Here is a 21,071-nt window from a genome sequence, read left to right as displayed (position 1 = left end):
TGTAGGGTTTTGGTGAAAAACAAGAGGCTTGTAGTGTTTTGGCTGCTGATAAAGATGCATGTATTGATAGCTGGGGTGAAAAGCAGAAGAATGCACTTATTTCTTCTGCATGTCAGTATCTTCAAACACAGTAAGCCACATGCACCCTTCTTTCCTTATGTAGATGCTGGTTCACCATGTTTAATTCCAGCGGAAGTGGATCTGACGTGGGCGGTCAGCCCCCTCCTTTACCAATGGCTTATGGAATTCACGTCCTGCACGAGAGTGGATATTTGCCCAACAAAACTCACAGTAATACTGCAGGCAAGTGACATTGGCACAAAAGAAAGGAGCAAACTTTCCACCGCATCGTGCACCCTGGCATTCGTCACACATCTGGTCATCCAACACATATGGCTTTACCTCCACCTGTTGGAGTAAAACAGAAACAATTCTAGTTAATACCTATTCCTACTTAAAGTTATATGAGGGCATTCAATTTTTTCTGGGTTAAAAAAAAAACAACAAAAGTCGGATATCGGACATATTAATGCCTTTAACGAATCAGTTATTACTCTTTATCATTTATCAGCTACAGATGTATCCATAAGTAAGCAGAACACTTCAAGGCAGATCTTTAGAAGTACACTATATATGTAATAAATAGCTACACCAGAACGTCCCCTTAATTTATTCTGGAAGGATCTTCTTGGCAAATGATAATATGGAAGTATGTGTAGAAAACAAGCAAACAAGCCCAAAGTTCTCCCAACTAATCTCATCAGCTCCCGAATGTACGCCAACATGACATGCAACTCTATACTGTTTAGCAAAAAATAATTGAACATACAAGAACGTAACCATTTATACATTAACCTTTTTTAAAAAGTAAGTATAAGTCTCTACATGTACTACTTTTGTGTGCAAATTAAAAGTACTTTCTGCAGGCTGGAATACAGATCTTCTAGCGCTTCTGTTCCCTGTAAATTCACTCCCTATTTCTAAAATATAGTCAAAATTTGGAGCTACAGATTTTGGTAATCTATTACTTTCCCTTTTTGTGGCTTTGAGCTGTACAGAAATTTGTATTCAACGCATTTCTGAAAATATTTTTAAAAGACCATTTTGCAAATCTACAGACTGCTAGAAACACCTGTCTTACACAGCTTCTTTCTCCCAAACTCATCTGACTGCCAGAGTGGAAAAGTGGCAGGAGTCCAGTGGTAAATTTGCATTATGTCTTTGCGTAACTGAACTGTTACAGACTGCGATCAGACAGGAAGAACAATTTCATAATAAAACACAAAATGAGTTGACTCCATCATTAAGGAATGTATTGTTGTCTTCCACATTTTCCTCACTTTTAAAGATGGTATTTTCTGCCTTTTGTTGGCAAAAAGAGTTATTCCAGTTCATACTAAAACTCACTGCTCTAAGAGATTTTTTCTGAGGTACTATTACCTGAGAAGATTGCTACATATAGACATCGACTTTATGTACTATACTCAGACAGAATATGTTTGAAATAGTAAGACCTTTAAAACGCTATTTTTTCCATTGTGTCTCCAGAGAAAAAAATTTACACATACAGCTACCCACCCAAAAGTTTTAGAGCAGAATAGTCTTCATGTTATTAGCTTCAGAAGTAGAGGTCATACTTGACATGTCAAACGCATCTATGTTTGAAATAGAGTATGCTTCTTCCAGTAATCTATATTCAGTACAAGCTCTACTTCTTACTTCACTACAATGACCTGCCTTATCACAAATTACACTCAAACTTTCCAATAAACAGACACCTTATGCAGTAACTGTGTTCATGGTTCAGAATTACTGAAAGCATGAGGCAGCATTTATTTCAAGCTTCGGTGCATTAATGCACCAAGATTGGTATGAAGATGATTTCAAATGTATTAGAGAAACACTTTGGGGAATGGAAGTATTACATGAAGTGGATGCAGACTGCTGGCATATGAAAGTTAACAACATTTTAAGGAATTTTTTTGGAGCTGAAACTCCAAAGGAGTTTCAAGGAAATGTTTGGAGCTGAGCTTTCATATATGATAAAATAGGATGAGGAGCACTTTACTGAAGAAAAACATCTGTTAGAGAAAATAACATATCTACACAACAAAAGAACTGGAGAGAAGCTGCAGAGTACTTAGGTAAGGAAGAAGTTACGATCACAGACAATGTTTGTTAAGTGACTGTGACACTTAGCTTTCCAGTTAAGGTAGGAAAAGGTATGTGCAAAAAAAAAGCTATAAATACTTTGAACTGAAGTTCAGAAGGATAAACAGGTGAACTGCAAAATTTAGCAATGAAAAAAGACTTTTACACAGACAAAACTGGTTATGAAAAGAATGTGAAAGGACAGCAGACCTACAGAAACTGGATATAACTGGTATAGAAAGGCTATGCTAAGGTAAAGGGTAGGACAACAGCCTGCCTCTAAGATTCCAGTGAAATATGTAATATATTGCTTTGTTGGCCAGCATACATACACATCTCAAATGAAGGCAGTACCTGAAGTTGGACTATCTTCCTCATTTACAAAAACAGTGGTTTATAGATTTATACAAATTGCTTGCTCATCTATAAATCAGCAGTAATACTGATTTCAGAATATTTTCAGAGCCTGAAAAGGCATTCATGTATAAACTCCATGGAGCAAAAAACTATTTCGGAAAATACCTTTTTTCATACTTTCAGAAACAGCTAAGAGTTAAGGTGTTCCCTAAAAAGAGGCTGTTCTCTATTATTCCTCAGTAACGCAAATAATTGTGTTGTATAAATATATATATAATTATATAAATAGTAAGGACTGACCATATGATTTAATTAGAGAAGATGGTTTAAAAAATAAAGATTAAAACCCCTCTGAAATAAACAAAGAAGTTCATAAACCCTCCCCATCACAATGTTTAAAGACAAATTTATTAAAATACTTAGATTTGGCATTGCTATTTTGCAAGTGAAACACCTCAGGAGTAGCACACATTTCTAAAAATAAGAAAAAACAAGGATGGCAATAAAAATGTCAAAATTCCAGATTTAAGAGAATACTTGAGTAAAAAAATTAATTTTCAAGAATTAGAAAACCAACACTAAAGAAAGAACACAAATTATAACAATCAAAAAAGAAACTGTGAGAATTCAGATATTTAAAGAGAAAGCCTAGATCTTCCTTCCCTCTCCCCCCCAACCTCTCCAGCCCATGAACAGCTATCTACAGATAGTAATTATACTTGTTTCTTCCTTTTTTTTTTGGTAATAGTATTTGAAGAAATAATTTGACTACTGTTTTTATAAATTAAGTCTCATGGATATAACTGAAGTGCTGTGCTTCTGAAATCTAGTATTTGGGGTAGATTTTGTGGGTCTTTTTTCCCTGTCCAAGCTCTAAGAGGCCTGCAGCACATACCCACTGTTTTACTGGAGATTTACTGCCCATCCCCCTTTAAGTATTTCAGTGTTATACCACACATTAACAAGTTATATCCCTTTCTCTGCAAACAGCAAGCACTGCCATTTCAGATGCCTGCTCAGCATCCAGAGAGCCCTTAAAACCTCTGGTGACCTATCATAAAAAACCCAAAACAACAAACCAACCTACTTAGAAGTGCAGCCTTCAAAGGCAGGTTCATGCTTTCCTTTCTCTTATGAGATGGTACTGCCAGTCTAGCATATACTCCTCTACTGCAAAGGACACTCCCACGGGAAGAGGAAGACTAAGATAAAAGTGTGCCCTAGTTTACAAGGTTTAAGTCCATGTCTCCCATGTCTGAGGGAGAACTAGTTTGGATGGGACCCAACTGTCCACCTCTAATTTTAAAGTTAGGTTACTTCATAGCCAAATGAACTACAGATGATTCCTGAAACACACTAAGCTATACCTGATTCTGAAGCTAAATGGCCCATTTAGCACTTTTTTAGAAGGCGTTCTGGATTCTGGTCCTTACTCCTGTTTTGTCCAAATACTCAAATGCAAGATGATTAATAGTTTTATTTCCCCTCACACAGTGACAGTGTCAAGGCCATTTTTGTTATGTACTTAGCCAAAAGGTAGGGCTATTTGACGTCAAAGTCAGCTGCAAGTCACAAGGACAGCAATCCCACCAGCAAAATGTAGCCCTCATAATGTAACATGAAGCCTAGTTCACTACCCACATTCAGACCCATTCATCCTCTAGAAACGATCATGTTTGGGGATTTCAGCTCACTAGGCAACTGGTATCTGAGAGACAGATGTAAAGCTGTATTACTCTATTTGAGAGGAGAGAAGCACATGCTACCTTCCTACAGCAGACTTTTGTTAAATGTACTACTTTCTTTTTCCCATGTCTTTGATCTGTAGAGGAGACTGGACCTTGAACTACTTTACTTACTCAACCCTTCTTCCTCTAAGACCTTTTTTTTTTTTTTAAAAGAACATCTATTAATACCAGTGACTACCTCTGCAGCTCTTGACATCAAAACTAGTGACACTTAAAACTGACATAATTTAGATGCCAGTTTTCTTTGCTACTCTTATACTTCTAATTAGGAGTAATTAAGTTGACTAGTCTTCTTAATAAAAGTTAGTTTTGCTTTAGCCAGCAATAAGCATCTGTAGCAACCAGAAACGTACACTGGTAAATACTAAGAAGACTCTCTCGAACAAAAAGGGTAAGACATTTTATATTTTAGGTGTTGAGCTTGATTGATTTTCTGAAGTGCTCAGGACTGACAATTATGGCTGAAATTAAGGGCAGCTGCAAATATAAAGCTAATCTGAAACCAATGAATACTAGCGTTTCCTATGAATGACAGAGGAATTATCACAGTATTTGATTTCATTAGAACAAGGGAGAGAAAAAGATTTTCAAGCCCTTTGCCCATACACAACAAAACCAGGAACTCCAGAATGGAAAGAACACATGGTCTAACATATGTCCAAGGAACAAACTGCTGCTCTGTGGAATGCATGTTGTTTGTTTGGGGGCATTCACAGTTTAACTCTTGGAACTAGTGGAGTTACAGGAATACTAAAAGAAACGTAGAAGCTGGCACGAAAGCCAATCAAATGCAATGTTACCACGCCCTGAGAAGTTCCTTTATAGATCATCACTCTCCTATTTATTTATGTTTTAATTTCTGTATAACTTACTCGTTTATCGATATCGCCATGCTGAAGTTGAACAAACCGAGCACTGATGGCAGCAATATAACTCTGCTGATTGGAAAAAGCAACACGTCCAGCACCTTTTGGGTATTTCAGCTCAGGATCAGTATCAATTCCTGCATAACAAACTCCACCATAGAGACGGTCCATGATCATAGCCAATTCCACTATTAAGAAACAAAATAATGTTCATTTAAGCTGTTCTTACAGTATGAACTTTATATAATATGCTTGTAGTTAAAAATACTAGAAAAGTCAATTTTAATAATTAATTTTGCAACAGCCGATATAACAGTAATAACAAGAAATATAAAAACATATTAAATAAGCTATGAAATACTCAGCAGACAGATCTTTCACACTGTGGGTACATACATCCAAGGAACAATGGAATTGTAAGTCCTTGATAACCTGGAACTGAAATTCCAGGGCAGTGCTCTTCAGGGGATTACAGCAAAAGACTTTTTGGGCAGGCATGGAATGTAAGCTGTATAAAATAGATCCACATGCCACAAATTACTTGGTACATGTTCTCTGGCTGTCCTAATGCTCTATGTCCTACTTGAATTTAAAAATATAGTTAGCATCTTTTCATCAGCCACACAGAGCTTGATTATCTCTACAGTGCTACACTTACCACAGATACTGAAGTTCATAGAAACAAAAATCTCAAATTTTACAGATCAAGTATTTTAGCAATCCTCTAGTAATATTTTATACTGAATTCAGTTTTGCAATTCATTTAGGTGGAAAATACTGATTTTTTCAGAATTAGTATCCTCTGTATTAGGGTATAAAGGTGGCAGCAGTCATTGATGTTCAATAGTTGTTTGAAAAGTCTCCTAAAGTTTTACTGCTTTTGTGAAGTCATGATTCTTATTTCACAATACCATAAAAGTTTCATTTTCACATATACAGGGCATCTGAAAGCTAAGCATAAGAATGCATCCATTAAATTTATCACAGACATTCAGCACAGTAATCTGGAGTATTTGGACTGAATATAAAGAAAAATTCATCTGCAGTTCGAACATACTGTGTTTATGCTCATTTACAGAGCTTGTACTACAGTCAAAAGTACACTCTTAAAAGTAAAATAACAGAAAAGCTTGGGCATTGCAGGTCAAAGATAGAAAGATTTAAGATTCTTTATACCCCAAATCTGCACTATCACTTCTTGGTTCTCCTACATCTTCCATCTGAAAGGTCATCTTTCTCTAAGAATAAAATTCATTACAAAGTATGGAAGGCTAATGAAGTCCAGGAGTCATTTTAATAGAAAATGGGATCTGAACCACTGTATGTTATGCTTCTACTTCCAACATTCACTTCAACCTATTTACTAGAAGGCCACCATAAAATATTGTAAAAGGCTACTGCAGTCAATCTCACAAAGCTGACTGTCCAGGTTGTAGATCAACCATTCCACAGCTACAGAAACATTTTATTTTTCCTTCATGCACTCCGACAAGAATGAGAAAGAGTCCCGCAATCTCATATAGTGTTGTGCCATACAAACTGTGCTAGCTCTCTAAATTTCTTCCTTTTTTCCTCTATTCCTACTCCTTCATCACCTGTGTTTTTGCTTTATCCATATTAGCAAGAACTGCAAACTGATAGGAGTAGAAGAGCAGCTAATGCACAATGACAGGCAAGTACAAATAGAGCTCCACATACTCAAGGAGCATGGCAGAGAGGTTTCCATAGCATTATTTTTAAAACAAGCTCTTTTGTGACATAGTTTACGCTACGGTTTTGCTAATATGATCAAAATCTTTTCTACAGCTTTAGACATGTAACAGTTTCCAGTAAATCTCAGTGATGAACAGTGATTTATGGCCAAAGCCAGATGAAAACAGTTACTAGAGAAATGTAAGAATACACAAATATTGTACTGTGGTTATAACTATCACAACAGTCTTCTATTTTTATCTGTATATATCTATATCTATCCATACATAACTATACAAAAGTATGCATGGTTCAAATTATTTCCAATAATCTCCTACTTTTAAAAATAGCCACAGATTATACTCACCAGCTCTTAAAGGTCTAGGGACTCCTCCAACAAAAATTGTTTTTCGAGGATCAAGCGGCTGGGAACCATCCATCACAAAGTCACTATCACTTAGATTCCAGGGACGGATCTGAACCTATTAAATTGGGAAAGAAAATAGTATGCTAGTTTTAAGTTTCACTATGTCATGGATATATGTTCATCAGCCTATATAAACTGTCAAACAGTCATAACCCCATTAGCTTAGCACGTCTAGGTGCTTTGTTTTAATCCTATTAATTCAAAACACTACAATTTTAAAATCATCCAACTGTTCCAGATGTTGAGCTTTGCCAATGGTAGTTTGCTTTTGATTATTTTCATTGTCATCATTTCAAATGCAGCTTTAGACAGATGGCAGCTACAGCCTGCAGGCCATCTACTGTTTACTTACTGGCTTGTCCTTGATAGTAGGACTGGAAACACATAGATAGAGCTTTCCATCTTCTTCAATGCAGGCATCAATCAGGGCCTGAACAGAACTCTCTTCTTGGAACAGGAGGAACGCATAACCTGGAAAAAAAGCCAAATCAACTGATATTTTTTCTCTTATCTTTATTTTTCTTAATCATCTTTGCCAGTGAGTTTTCCATACAAACATGTTTACTCCCAAAGTAAAAGAAAGTCAAACCAATTCTTTGTTATTAGTCATCTTTAACTATGTACTACCTTGCCATGATCAACAGAACTTCTATCCTTAAAATAATTGTCAAAAGAGACCAATAAGCAAATAAAAGCCAACATGTCTGCTCTATAATATACTGGAAGTCTAGGCTGAGAATAATTCATTGGCAGCAACAGACATTATACAATGAAAATCCGACTTGGCACAAAGGACTAATCTCTATTCTAGAGATTAGATCAAAGTACTTTGTTACATAAGTGACCCAGCAAACCTCCCAAACACTACAAAAATAGGAATTAAAATGCCTATTTAATGCTACAGTAAAAACAGTCAGACAAGCAAAGAAACTCACACGTTAGAATACTTTAACAGTTACAGCATAGTGATATATACAAAATTTGTTACTTTACAGTTGCCTGATAGCGCAATTAGGGTTGTATTCTAAAATTTAACTTTAAAAGGACCATAAATTCACATCTCTTTCTGAGACTACTACCAAGTGTGGAATTTTCACACAAAGTTATGTTTTATTACTTGGATGGAAAAGTAAATGCTGAAGCAGCTGCTCTAGAGTGGGCTTGGCAAGGGGGAGCGTAGCTGCTTTACCAAGCCTTTTGGAAATGATACTGTATTTCTGAGAGAAGCTAGTTAACCACTAGCAATTTCTTATTGCAGACAGACAGTGTCAGTCATCAAGGCAAAGATGGTAGGGTGCATCCTGAAGAGCATTCAAGAATCAATGTGTTAAGAAGAACACAAGATTAGAGAAACAAATGTACGACTGATTTTAGATACATGGGAACAAAAGTAGGATTTAAAGAAAAAGCTGTAAGGCCTATACTGGTCTTTCTAATAACTTGTACCTCATTTCTCACCCCTCACACCATGGTCCTATCACAGCTGCCTACAAGGGACACATGACAAGGTTTTATGTATTCTATATTTTTATGTAAATCTTATTTAGTTTGTTAACAAATACGCCGCAGGGGATCTTTGGGTTTGGGCTGAAGCATTTCCTTGTGAAGTCCATTTTTCATTGCTGAACAATTTCTTTTTTTAGTGACAACCTATTTAACTTAAGCTTAATTAGTAATTATTTAGATTCAAAATCTGTTTTAATGGGGATATCTTTCAATATTTATCTTTGAATTTAAAATCCACATATTACCCATGCAAAACTCACTCACTGAATGAGGGCATGTGCAGACTGACATGGGTAAGTGAGACCAGACTCGTGTAACTGTCCTTACGTGTATGGACAAAGTTTAGGTAACCCCTGTTAGTGTTTATCACTTGACTAAATTCCTCTGCATAAAACTGGAACTATTACTAATATTCCTATTTTCAAAGGCAACCAGTGTGGGTGACTTTGATTATACTTGTCCCCAGAAAATTACCTCAAATAATAAACAAATCTTCCTGGAGATGATAATTTGCTTTAGAACTACATTCCTTGATATTTAAAGATACTGCACTGGTTATAGTCATCTTCACTCTAAGCTGACATCTCTCTTAATGAAACAAGACCAAGAAATTAAATATTTTTTTTCTTTTTAATGTATTGGGTCAGCACTGGAAACAGAAAGACCATCAGTTTGAAGAGTCCTAGCTGTATTACCAAATTAAACCTTTTCATTTTTTGTATTTATTACATAAAGAACAAATCAAAAGCAAAGCATTCTAGACTAGATTCACGCTGGTAGCTAACATGATTTTCTGAGCAAGGTATAATTTCTTTATTTCATAGTAATATGGAAGTTTACCAGAAGGACAAAGGACACTTCTTCTGCTATGCATACTCTGTGTAGAAGTCAGTGAGCGGCTTTAGGTTCTATCAAACTCCAGTTAACTCCTGTCGCTAGTGGCTTAGAAAAGGAGTCAAGAAAATCAGTGCAAGCCAGCATGGCACTGTCCATGCCAGTCAGTACAGCTGCATTTTGTTTTGGGGTTGGTTCCTCTACTGTCCTGACAGACTCTCCCCAGAGGAGATTAAATGGCCTCAGTGCAGTGCAATCCTTGGCTACAGAATGCTGCGCCTTAGCTTTAATCAGAAAGAATCAGTGTAAACTGCAGGTTAATACAGACAATGGATCTACATTTGATGATGGGAATAATTCACATTTGTGAAGGACACACAGCATTTAATCTGTTCCTCTTTAAAGAGATGTCATCACCATATTAATTAAATTTAATCTTTAAAACATAAATCTTTCACTTGTTCCGCTTACTCATCTTTGATGGAGAATTAACTCCAAAATATACTTGAAGTGAAAAAAATGCAGGCTGATACAATTGTAATGTAGCTATTAGCTGAGGCACTTTTGAGTAGGGGGGAGCAGGATTCACTTCAAGATCCAAACACCTATTTCCATTATTTCTGCAGTGACTGTGTTTAAGCGCCTACTGTAGGTACAGAGATCCAGTTAATGCAGTCAGTGCTGACTGGACAGTTACTCAGCTGACCAAGTGGGACACGGAGGTGTCTAGCATCGTTTATCCTCTATAGGACTTTGCCTAACCTTCAGCTGGTGCTCCAGAATGGTGTGGGGCTTCAACAGGTGCTGCGCCACATTTGTGAGACCTGTGTAAATCTTTTAGATATCCTTGGTTTGGGTAAATGAATCAAGCTCAATGTGCTTATGTTACGGTGACCTGAATAGCCCTCTATACTCCACTGACTGTATTGGCCAGATTCCCATTGATTAAAGGAAGCTTAGACACTAATCACACATGGAGACACCTACAGTTACTTGCCTGAATCCAGAGTTCAGTCCTACACAGTGTGATCAAATAAGCTGGTAACAAGTTAAACAGAACTTGGATGGACCTGGGGTTTTGCTTCTTAAACTAGAAACAGAACATTTTCAACCTAATTTTTTCAGTCAGTTCTAAATCAGCAGTTAAGAACCTTGAATAAACGAAGCTACTGCACAACTGCTGTGATAGAAAGCAACAGAAACACCCAGACAATTAGAAAAAGCTCGGGATACTGTCCTGTTTAAATCAGATTATCCTCTGTTTGATACGGACTATAAATAGTACAGAGCACACAAACAACTGAGCATACTTTGAAGGGCCTTCTTTGGATTTGCATACCCTCATGGCACCATTTCTTTGAGAGCTTCATTATCATAAGGAGGAGTCCTCACCTCAGCAAGTTGCTTTGGACATGTGTATTGTTTCATAAATAAGTATATTTGCCAACTACGTAATAACAGGAGTTATGATAAACAGAGGCAAGTCAGAAAGGAAGGAATTCTCCATTACAGTTGGCAGATCACTTACAAACTTTGTACTTTGAACTCAATAGAATAATTTTTTTCTGCTTCAGAAAAGAGTTTCCTTGTAAGATTAGTGTGAAGTTTTTAAAATTCCTGTTTTCTTTGGGCCTAATTTTGTGGTGAACCAATACAAAATGCAGTTAGTAAAGAACAAGCAGTTGGTGTTTCTCAGGAGGCAGCCAGCTTTGATGAATCACGACACATTTTACATTTCTTTAAGCAAGGAAATACTTATTATGAACTTGGCCTTCCCTCAGGACTTTCTGTAAGCAGAGAGCCTGGAAGGAACCACAGCCTGGAAAACTGAACAAGAGTAAAAAAAAAAAAAAAGGGCAGGCTGTATCTCTTCACCACAGAGAAGACTATTACGTGAATCAGTCCAGAACTGGGTAATGCTGAGATGTCTTTGGAAAGTAATACTATGTCAAATCTCTGAGACTGAACAAACAAAAATATAGACACTGAATTGACTCCATGCAGAGTAACAAATTAGAAATTGGAGATTAAAAGTAAAAAAAAAAAACCACCTCCTCCTTGGGCTAATATAGTATATCTTTCTAAATTGCTAACTACTGATCAATCTCAAAGCTTTCTTAGTATCTAGCCATCTTTATCAGTTTCAGACGTCTTATTAAATATATGTACACATGGTTCTTGCCTGCACGTGTGAGTAATACTTAAGACAGACAAATTTTTAAGGAATTCCTCTACAAAATAATCATGGGCCATATCTATTGCGCTGAAAAAAACAGATATAAACACAGAAATATTCAGCAGTTAATAGTAAGCTATATTTCCAGAGTACCTACAAAGAGAAACCTACGCTGTATTTTAAATGTGTTAGGCTACATTACAAAACAGTATTGAACAATGTGGTAAACTGAAAATTAGAATAAAGTTTTAAGACTGAAGAACAGTAAATGCTACTGAATTTCAAATAAGGATCGGTTAATCATGGGAAAATCAACTTAACACTTAGTTCGCAAGTGTTTCCTGAATTAATTAATCAACAGACTGAAGTTCTTCTCTGCTTTTAAGAATCTCTGCTTACAATACAGATTTTTTTTTTTTCTGTGGTAATTATAAATATTCCAACTATATCGAAAAAGCTTTATTAAATCAGGAAGTCTGGAAATATATCCTTAAGATGGTCAGATGCTGAGACAGGACTATCTCCTTGGAAATTAATGCCAGAATCCATTCCTTTCAGGCAAGAATATATTACATCTTCCCTCTTCTATATATTCATCACAGATTCTGCAAGATGCATCTTCCTCAAAGAGTTCCTCTATAATTTCTCTTGGTAATTTATGAAAAGTGATGCACTCCTTAGGATAATCAAATGTAACTTGACAGTAGCTTTGTATATCAGGCTGACAATCAAAAAAGGCAAAGTCTCTTTGTCTTAGAATTTCCATGTAGTGTTCACAAATACTATTCAAATACTTCCAATTCCATTTCCCACGCTTTAGAGGACCCTTCTGGGATAATAATCCTGTCTTTTCCCCAGCATAAATGGTCAGATAAATAAATGAAGAATCAGTTTACAAAGGCACTACAGCTACTTTTGTCACTTCCAGGGAAGGAATGAATTGCTGCAAATTCATTCTCTACAAAATTAATAATCTCTGCATTGCTTTCATATCTTTTTGCATTTGTTTTATATGTACCAATACATATAAAATTGTTTTGATTTTTGCATTTATTTATATGTACCAATACATGATTATACATTTACAGAGATATGCTATATAATTTAATTACTAATGTACAGAATGGCTTTTCCAACACTTTGTAAGTGATATTAAAAAAACTAGTCTAACAGCAACACTAGAAATAGTTAAAAATCAATATTTAATAATTTATCAAAAAAGGTAAGTAGTGCTTCAATAGGAACTTCACATCCTAAAACTGAAATAAACATAACATTGATTATCTTGATCAGATACCCAAATGCACCCTTCTGAATCCTGCCTGTAACATCCTATGAAAATTTTTATCTAAGATTTAGTCTTAAAAATTTGACCAATTTCAGTTTTGGAAACTGGATAGAAATGCAAATACAGAATTTAGGATTAACACAACTATATAGCACTGATCTGATATATGGGGAATCAGAATGTGGAAGATCCTTCAGGAGTCCAGCACTGAACCAGGTGCAACACTAAAACAACACTCTCAGGTTTTAGACTTGGTATGTAAAGGAACCATGTCTGAACCTGCATTGAAACTGTAGAATTAACTGTTCACAGGGATTGTAAATTGTACCCTTTGGAAAAAGATGAGACAATTTCCCGGAGTAAGATTTGCACTCAGTGACAGGTCAAAACCTTACAACTCCCTTACCTTTTGGTGGAAAATACGACTTGCTTTCTGCTTTGTGAGGCCAGTCTACTACCAAAGGCCCAAATCGTCTGAAGCTAGCAGTAATTTCATCTAAAAACAGGTATAATAGTTGCAATTAAAATAAATAACATAACTCAATGAAAAAGCACTATCAAGCAAAGATCTTTGTTTCTAGCAAAGGTTGACATTTCACGGAAAAAAGGGAACAAAATTTCCAACTTTCATGAACAAAAAACTTAAACAGATGCATCTTCTAAAGTGTTAACATTTACACAATATATTTCTGGTGATTTTAAGCTTACGTTTGTTTTTTATTGCTTAATAACAGCAGCATTTCAGAAGCATATGGGCAAACAAAGGCAGTGGTGAAAAGTGGTGTGGCACCTCCTTAGATTCAGAATCTGGTTTGAATGCAATCAAAACAATTTACTGTTTAGTGATGCACAGTTCAGAGCTTTGCAGGTAGATACTTATATAATAAGTACCACCACAATTAGTATGCTAGCAGTTTCCGGCAGATACCATGCACAGATCAGGCACAGAAACTTCAAACTGCCTATTTAGAGGTGCTTCTAACATAACCATGAATAGTCCTGTTGCAAGATCTACCATGCCCCCTGCACAACTTTGTGATGTCTTTCTATCCCAGCCATTCCTTCCTGTCATTGACTGTAAGAACCTTGGCCATGAGGAAAAAATTCAACCACCCTGAACTCTACAAGAGCAATAACTCATCAAACACAAATGTGCTCCATTTCAGTCACATCCTGCCATCAGCATATAAACAGGCAGGAAAGAAAGAAAATATATTTCCATGTGTCTTTGTTTAGCATTTGTATTAAAGGCAACAGTGCACATTTGAATCAGAAGCTAAATTGCATCAAAAAAGCTGAAGCATATTAAAATAAATCCCTTAGTACATTGCAGGAGAGCATCACAATGCAGATGAAACCAAAATACGGTCTTTCCATGTCTGAAAGTTAATTAACCACAGTCCGCTTATTTGGTTTGCAAGTTACTCTAAGATTACAATGAACCTTGTAAAGGGACTTCTGTTTACATTACAAAGCTAGCATGTAATTTACATTTATCTGCACAGGAGAAACCTAATATTAAACAGCATGATTACTTCAAATCAGCACTATTGTACAAAGCAATTCCAACTGCATCACATAACAATCTGAGCTTTTGTGGTACATTCTATGTTCAATGCATCACAGAGTGCTTTGCCACTTGACCTTCCTCTGCCTTAGTTTCTCTATTTATGAACAGGAATAATATTAACCTTTCTAAACCACTTCTGAGATCTTCAGGTAATAGTAAAATAGAATTTGAAATTCAATTACTAATAGAAGTTTTCTATGAATAGAGAATAAAGCAGGCACAGATAGAGGATGCTATGAAGGGCTAAGATGTATTTGAAACGAATATGCAAGGTAAGCAGGAGCACAAATTCCAGGCATCACATACAACTCTACAGTCTGCAAGTGCAGAATCAGAGACAACTGAACCATCTCAAAACCAAAAGAGATGGATGACATCAAATGATATTAAGCTCAACGTATCAACTCTCATAAAAAATATATATATAGTTGTAGCCTTTTACAGCACAGCATTATTTTGCTGGGTGCATTATTTCTACTACTTCATTTACATTTTTCAAAATCTCTCTTTCTCTTTCCTTTCAAACTTAGTTTGCTTAGTTTTCAGGCAGCTCACCTTCATCAATATCTGGTGGAAGACCGCCAACAAACACTTTCCGAGAAAAACGCTCAATTCGTTCTCCATTCTGATGAGCTGAATAGCAGGTAGGTGAATTCAAGACTCCAACCTGATCACTATGACCATCGTCCAGCAAACCATCATCAATTGGGAAGAGGGAAGAACGGCCTTAAAAAGAAAAGATAATAATATACATTAAAATAATTTGTGGCAGTACATGGTCATGCAATTTTAGGGAATGGGGGAACAGCAGTCTGGAAAGTAAAAATGAAAATACCAAGATATTAGAAAAGTACACATTAGTTTAAAGAAAAATTATGAAAAAGAAAGATGTATTAAACTTCAAAAAGGCAACTCAAGATTGCAAGCCGAAATCACTGTAAGCATAATACTTCATACTACATTATATTGTAGTTACTCTGCTGCATCCAGTAGGAAAGTAGTAACTTGTTTTTAAATAAAAGGTCTTATTTATGAAGAGATCATATTAAGGGCTGCTTAAGTGAGTTTCATTAGTCTGCCTTTGGTTTAGCTTCAAGTTAAATTGATAACTTCCATCACCTGAATGACTACTGCATGTCTAAAAATCTTACACTTCAATTGAACACAGGGAACCAGAAAAAACATGTACACAGTAAGAAGTTTTGAACAGGTATGGTTTCTGTTTTAAAGGTATCTGATGCCGATAACTTAAGAACAGATTTAATTTCTAAGAAAGCAAAAGAGAATTTTAATAAATGTGCACAATGTAACACTTGAAAAATGAGTCACAGTGCTGATTTATCCTTCTTGCTCTCAAATTTACCACAGTTTTGGAGGGAAGCCTTGTGGTGGTTCCTAACACGTAGCAATCTGCAGCAAGATTATAGTTACCCTGAAAAGCAAGTGTAAAATCTGAGAAGTTCACAGGATGCCTTTACAAATGCAAACTGATCAAAACAGATGTATAGATGGCAGGGGGGAGCGAAAACATGGTAATTCTGTCCACTTATCTCCCGCCTATTTCATATTTACAAATTTTAGAGAACTCCAAAATGAAAAGACTCGGAAGGGCAGGATATGCATCTTAGCTTATTCAAACTTCCACTGCTTTATATTAGCAACATAAAGATTAATGACAGTTTCAGATTCAGAAGTCAGTCTTTTAACTGCAAAAAGCTCCAAAAGAAACACTTTTGTGAAGTAAAATAAATACCCTACATCACCATTTCTTCTGAAGTGCAATTTTTCCTGTTTCTCTCTCTCTAATTTTAAAAATAATTATTAATTAATTCAACTGCTTTTCAAAAACAAGCAAGCAAACAAAAACAAAAAACAACCTAGCACACTTTTGGGAAGCAAGTTAATTTTCCATCTCAAATAGCCAACTTCTTCCAGATTCACCCACTGCAAATCCATATGCAGGAGCAGTAGGTCCCTGACAGCTGAGTCTGCAGTACCTTAGCTGTGAGCCATACTGCAGTCTGTAACTTTTATCCCCTCTCAGGGGAATACTACCAGGAAAGCCCTGTAGGAACATCTGCAGACATTGTGCTCATCAGCTAGGGGTGAGAGCAGTATGAAAGCCATTCACTTCCAGAAGACCACCTGAGAATCAAGTGCTTGAAGACAAGGCTGGAGAACAGATAGCAAACATCATGACCAATGACCTATGTTGTGGTAATGCCTAATGACTCTGATTTGGTATCTAAATCCATAATAAAAATATAGTACATCAAAAATACCAAATGAAAACACAAGATGATAGAAAACAACCAAACATAATAAAATGTCACAAGGATCACAAAACAGAAGCAGGACCACAGGACTTACTAAGTATCAAAGACTGTAACTACAGCATCTTTATGGTGGCATTTTGCATTTATGTCTTAAGTAGGCATCCGATGGAGAGGAGTACAGCAAATGCACAAAGGCTCCTCCTTTCCATTAAGAATGATGATATACGTGTTTGAGAATATGACTAGTGGGGAGCAAGTGATGGCATCCTTGCTTGCTATCATAAGGATGCATTCAACAGCTAGATAACAGATCAGTAGAGTGCCTTTAAAAGTGGAAGCATGTAGCTGGTGCTCAATGGGGCAGAAAAGTGAGGAAGCAAGGGAGAAACAGAAAGTTAACACAGTTGGAAGAAGCAGCCAGGCAGATTCTTGTAAATCACCTATTTAGACATAAGAGGAGCAAGATCATGCCATGAAGACTGCAGCATCTGAGTAATGTGGATATGAGTTTCAGTCATGAAGACTAATAAGAATGATCTGATCTTAAAGATGTATACGAAGAAGTGGTAAGGTTTGGTTACACAATCAAGAAAGAGGGATATAACAACGGATTTCTGAATTGCTGATGTGAATGATGGAGAAGATGGAGCTGTTATCATAGTGACAGTGAAAGGAAAAAGTGGCTAATGGAAGAAGTAAGACTCAGATTGGAGGAACTTGCAGGAAACTGCAGAAGTGGAAATTTTAAGAATTTTCACTAATATATGAGAGTTATTCTTAACACCTTAAATCTAAAATGACTGTAATTTAGCTGGGTTGTCTTTATAAAAATCACATAGATTTGCTCTTTACCTCTGCAAGTCTCTATACTGCAGGAAAAAAGAAACTTAAGTGACTTAAAAACATGCCAATTTTAATAAACTTGTTGGCATTAGAATATTGCCACAAAAGCATTTAAGTGTGTGTGTGGTTTTTTTAAAAAACAGCACACAATTTATACTTAAAGGAAAGTGTCTCTTCGGACCATGAAAATTATGGTTTTGTGTTTCTCTAAAAGTACTTCCTAGACAATTCCAACTTACAATATACACAAGTAGATGGAATCAAAGAATAATCCTCAGAATAATTTATTTTTTACCCACAGACCAATGTTAAAATCTAAGAACAACGAGAATCTAAGGCTCTCTTCCCAGTACAAATTAAACCATAAGAACCTGTTCTGAAGTGACACTGGAGAGATCAGTTTTACTTTAATGTGGGTAAAGGTTTGCCAAAAGCACTGTAACTCCTCAGAGAGCTAAGATGACATAGAGGACAATGGATTAACACATTTAGAGTAACATGCTCTATTTGACCTGTAAAACTTTCTTGTCACTCCTCTTCACTTTTAAATATCTCTCAGCTGAAAAGAGCAAAAAGGTAATTTGCTAGGCTTTCACATTTCTCCCAATGACTGTGAATTAAAAGGATAAACCCTTTTAAACACTTGTTTCTTTCTGTTTTATGACAAACAGAATTAAGCAGAATCTGCCAGGAATCGTCAAAACACGATTGTGCGGTTACATACATTGACTGTGATCTAGATCATCATTCCTCTCTACATTAGGGCTACCAAGCAACCAGTTATGAACCAATGCAGAGATCAAGAGAGAGACACATGAACTTATGTGTATGTTGTGAATACAGGAAGCTATCAAAGATCTTATGTTTTTGCTGCACACTTTACATGGTCTTTATAACAACTGCAGGTCACATCCTCATATAGTTAAATCAGTATAGCTTTTCCAAGGTCAGTGAGCATATATTGGCTTATACTACAAAAATGTTTACTGTTTCTAAAAGTTGCCTACTACATTTCTTGCTAAGTTTATGAAAAGCTTTTAGTTTTTACTCAGTACACTATCACTTCTACAGAAGCAAAAGAAGATGAGTTAGAAGAACAACTAGGAAACTGTATACTTTTAAAGGGGGCAACGACTGCAAGCAGTAGCCATTAGCATGAGCTAAATTATTATTAGAACTACAGTGTTTTAACTGATTAAAGCATTTGTAATTCAAACTCTAAAAAGAGATCAATGATCACAACAATCCAGACTGCAGCCCTCCTTCCCTCACACCCTCCACCTTCCCCAAACTAAGACAACATGCAGATAAGCGTTTATAATCAACAATCTGGATTAATTAATCATAATGATCAGTAACAGCTCAATCAGAATTAATTGTACTGTAACAAACAGAAGTGAATTACCTCGTCTTCGCCCATAACTCCTCGCTGCATGCAAACAAAGGACAAATTGTAAAATGTCAAATAACTGTATCATGCCCACATATTAAAATATTTTAAGATACAAAGAACTATGTGGGTAAGCGATAAGTAAAAATCGGCATTGGTACTTGCTACTGATAATTGTAGATGATTGATGCATTAAACTAAAGTCTCACTTAAATACCATACTATTTTACTACTAAATTGATGTTAGCACCAGCTGTAAAGAACATACTTTAAAATATTTCAACATGTCTTTACACTTGATCTTAACTTCATGTTAATTATGGATGCATAAATTATGGTAACTTTGTAATTCATCCTCACAAATGTGATTCCTATCTCACACAAGTGTCTAAAAAACACACAGGGTACTGAAATTGTAAAAAGGAAAATATTACTTTACAAAGCATGTAGCAAGCGTTAAATTAATCACAGAAACATCCTGGTCCACGGAACAGTTTGTACAGCCCTTTACAGTGACAATACAAATGCTATAAGCCGTGACCTTCCTTTTTCATGAAAAGACCTAGCAGAAAATTAACCACAAGGTTTTGTTTGAAACAAAAGACTCCTTGTGGTAGCAAACAAAATCAGGGCACAAGTCACAAGAAATAGCATTGTATCAAAAACACTGCACAAAGGCAAAGCAACAATTTCTGACAGACTGCAAGTAAATCCAAGATTTTCCTAACTTTCGAGTTTTGCAAGGTTCTTAAAGAGATCATGCTTATAGCTACAGTTCAGAAGACCATACTGATTGCTTCTCTGCCTGAAGGCTAGGAAACTAAAAATAGACAGATTACTAATACAAAAACTATTAAGCTGTGTGTAATTTCTTAGTTACATTTACACAAAGTGTCTTCTATACCCGTTTCACAGACTTTGTATCTGAGAAAGATTACTTTAATCATTACAGCATTGTAGTTAAATATCCAAATAGAAAATATTACTATAAACCATAAGGTTATAGCAACATTCATGAACAAAGATTGCTGTCTCAGCAATATTGTTTGGATTTTACTAGGACTCCATGCATATATGTCTCCTAAAAAGCAACTGTGGTTCTCGGACACTGAAATACATGCAGCCTCATAAACTCAGTGATTCGTAAATGTCATTCACTGTTCCGTTCTCGTATTATTAAATACTTATATCCTGGTACCTCCCATTTGCACGGGGTTTTTCAAAATTTTTAGTAAGTATTATTTTTTTTTCTGTGTTATCTTGATTCCTTCCTACTAGGAATTCAGTGGATTGCTTATGGAATTCTGAAAATCTCCCGCCTTGTTTTTTCTCCCTTAAAACTGTTGATTTGTTACACAACGGTCATCATTTTCCTATCCAACTTGCATTGAACTCACTTTCAAATTTATTTTCTTTCATCTGAAAGAATTGCTATTGATGAGAACAGTCTTTTGCTTAAAGTTTTTCAGATCCTCCAACTTTCTACTAGGAAGCCAAAACAGAAAAGCCCACTTTCCGAAAGAGACGGGTATCTAACCAAGTGGAAACACCTAAATTCAGATTTCCCCCATCCAAATAGAATCCACAAAACATAATGTATTCTATGTGATTAGTTCTCTCATTAGTTGCTGCTGCACAGGGAGACTAATGCCGAACTTCAGACGTGTTCTCCTCTGAAGTCAGACACTTACAAGACACGCAGTTCTATGCCAGCGTTGCCGCATGTACGAATCTTTTCTGACTGTTGGCCAAAGTGACTCCCACATAGCATTAGCAGTAGTGTCACTAAGCGCTCGTCTAACCCCCCTATGCCTTTTTTCTTTTCTTCCACAAATAAAACGGGAGTAACCAGGGAAAATTCAAGTGCATCACATCCATAGCAATGACTGCAGTGCCATATTCTCTCTCAAAGAATATACAAATGCATATTAATAAGCATATTTTGGC

The 21,071-nt window shown here is 36.0% G+C and overlaps 1 protein-coding gene across 3 annotated transcripts in view; it reads right to left on the bottom strand.

The window, feature by feature from the left end:
- Positions 1 to 21,071, bottom strand: part of CPEB2 (cytoplasmic polyadenylation element binding protein 2) — a 55,102-nt gene that overhangs the window by 3,551 nt on the left and 30,480 nt on the right. For 2 of the 3 annotated variants that reach the window (XM_072862426.1, XM_072862428.1), the window contains 6 exons: positions 15,171 to 15,341; positions 13,452 to 13,541; positions 7,594 to 7,712; positions 7,182 to 7,296; positions 5,129 to 5,310; positions 1 to 408 (listed from right to left, as the gene is read on the bottom strand). The exon at positions 1 to 408 is cut by the window's left edge and continues 3,551 nt beyond it. In XM_072862426.1, coding sequence (XP_072718527.1) covers positions 181 to 408; positions 5,129 to 5,310; positions 7,182 to 7,296; positions 7,594 to 7,712; positions 13,452 to 13,541; positions 15,171 to 15,341 — 905 coding nt within the window. In that variant the 3' untranslated portion in view covers positions 1 to 180. Of the gene's footprint in view, positions 409 to 5,128; positions 5,311 to 7,181; positions 7,297 to 7,593; positions 7,713 to 13,451; positions 13,542 to 15,170; positions 15,342 to 19,139; positions 19,164 to 21,071 lie in introns of all 3 variants that reach the window. The other variant, XM_072862425.1, reaches the window with a different exon arrangement.

Source organism: Ciconia boyciana, chromosome 5 (assembly GCF_034638445.1).
Source record: "Ciconia boyciana chromosome 5, ASM3463844v1, whole genome shotgun sequence".
NCBI lineage: Eukaryota > Metazoa > Chordata > Aves > Ciconiiformes > Ciconiidae > Ciconia > Ciconia boyciana.
This window is presented reverse-complemented; position numbering and strand designations above follow the sequence as displayed.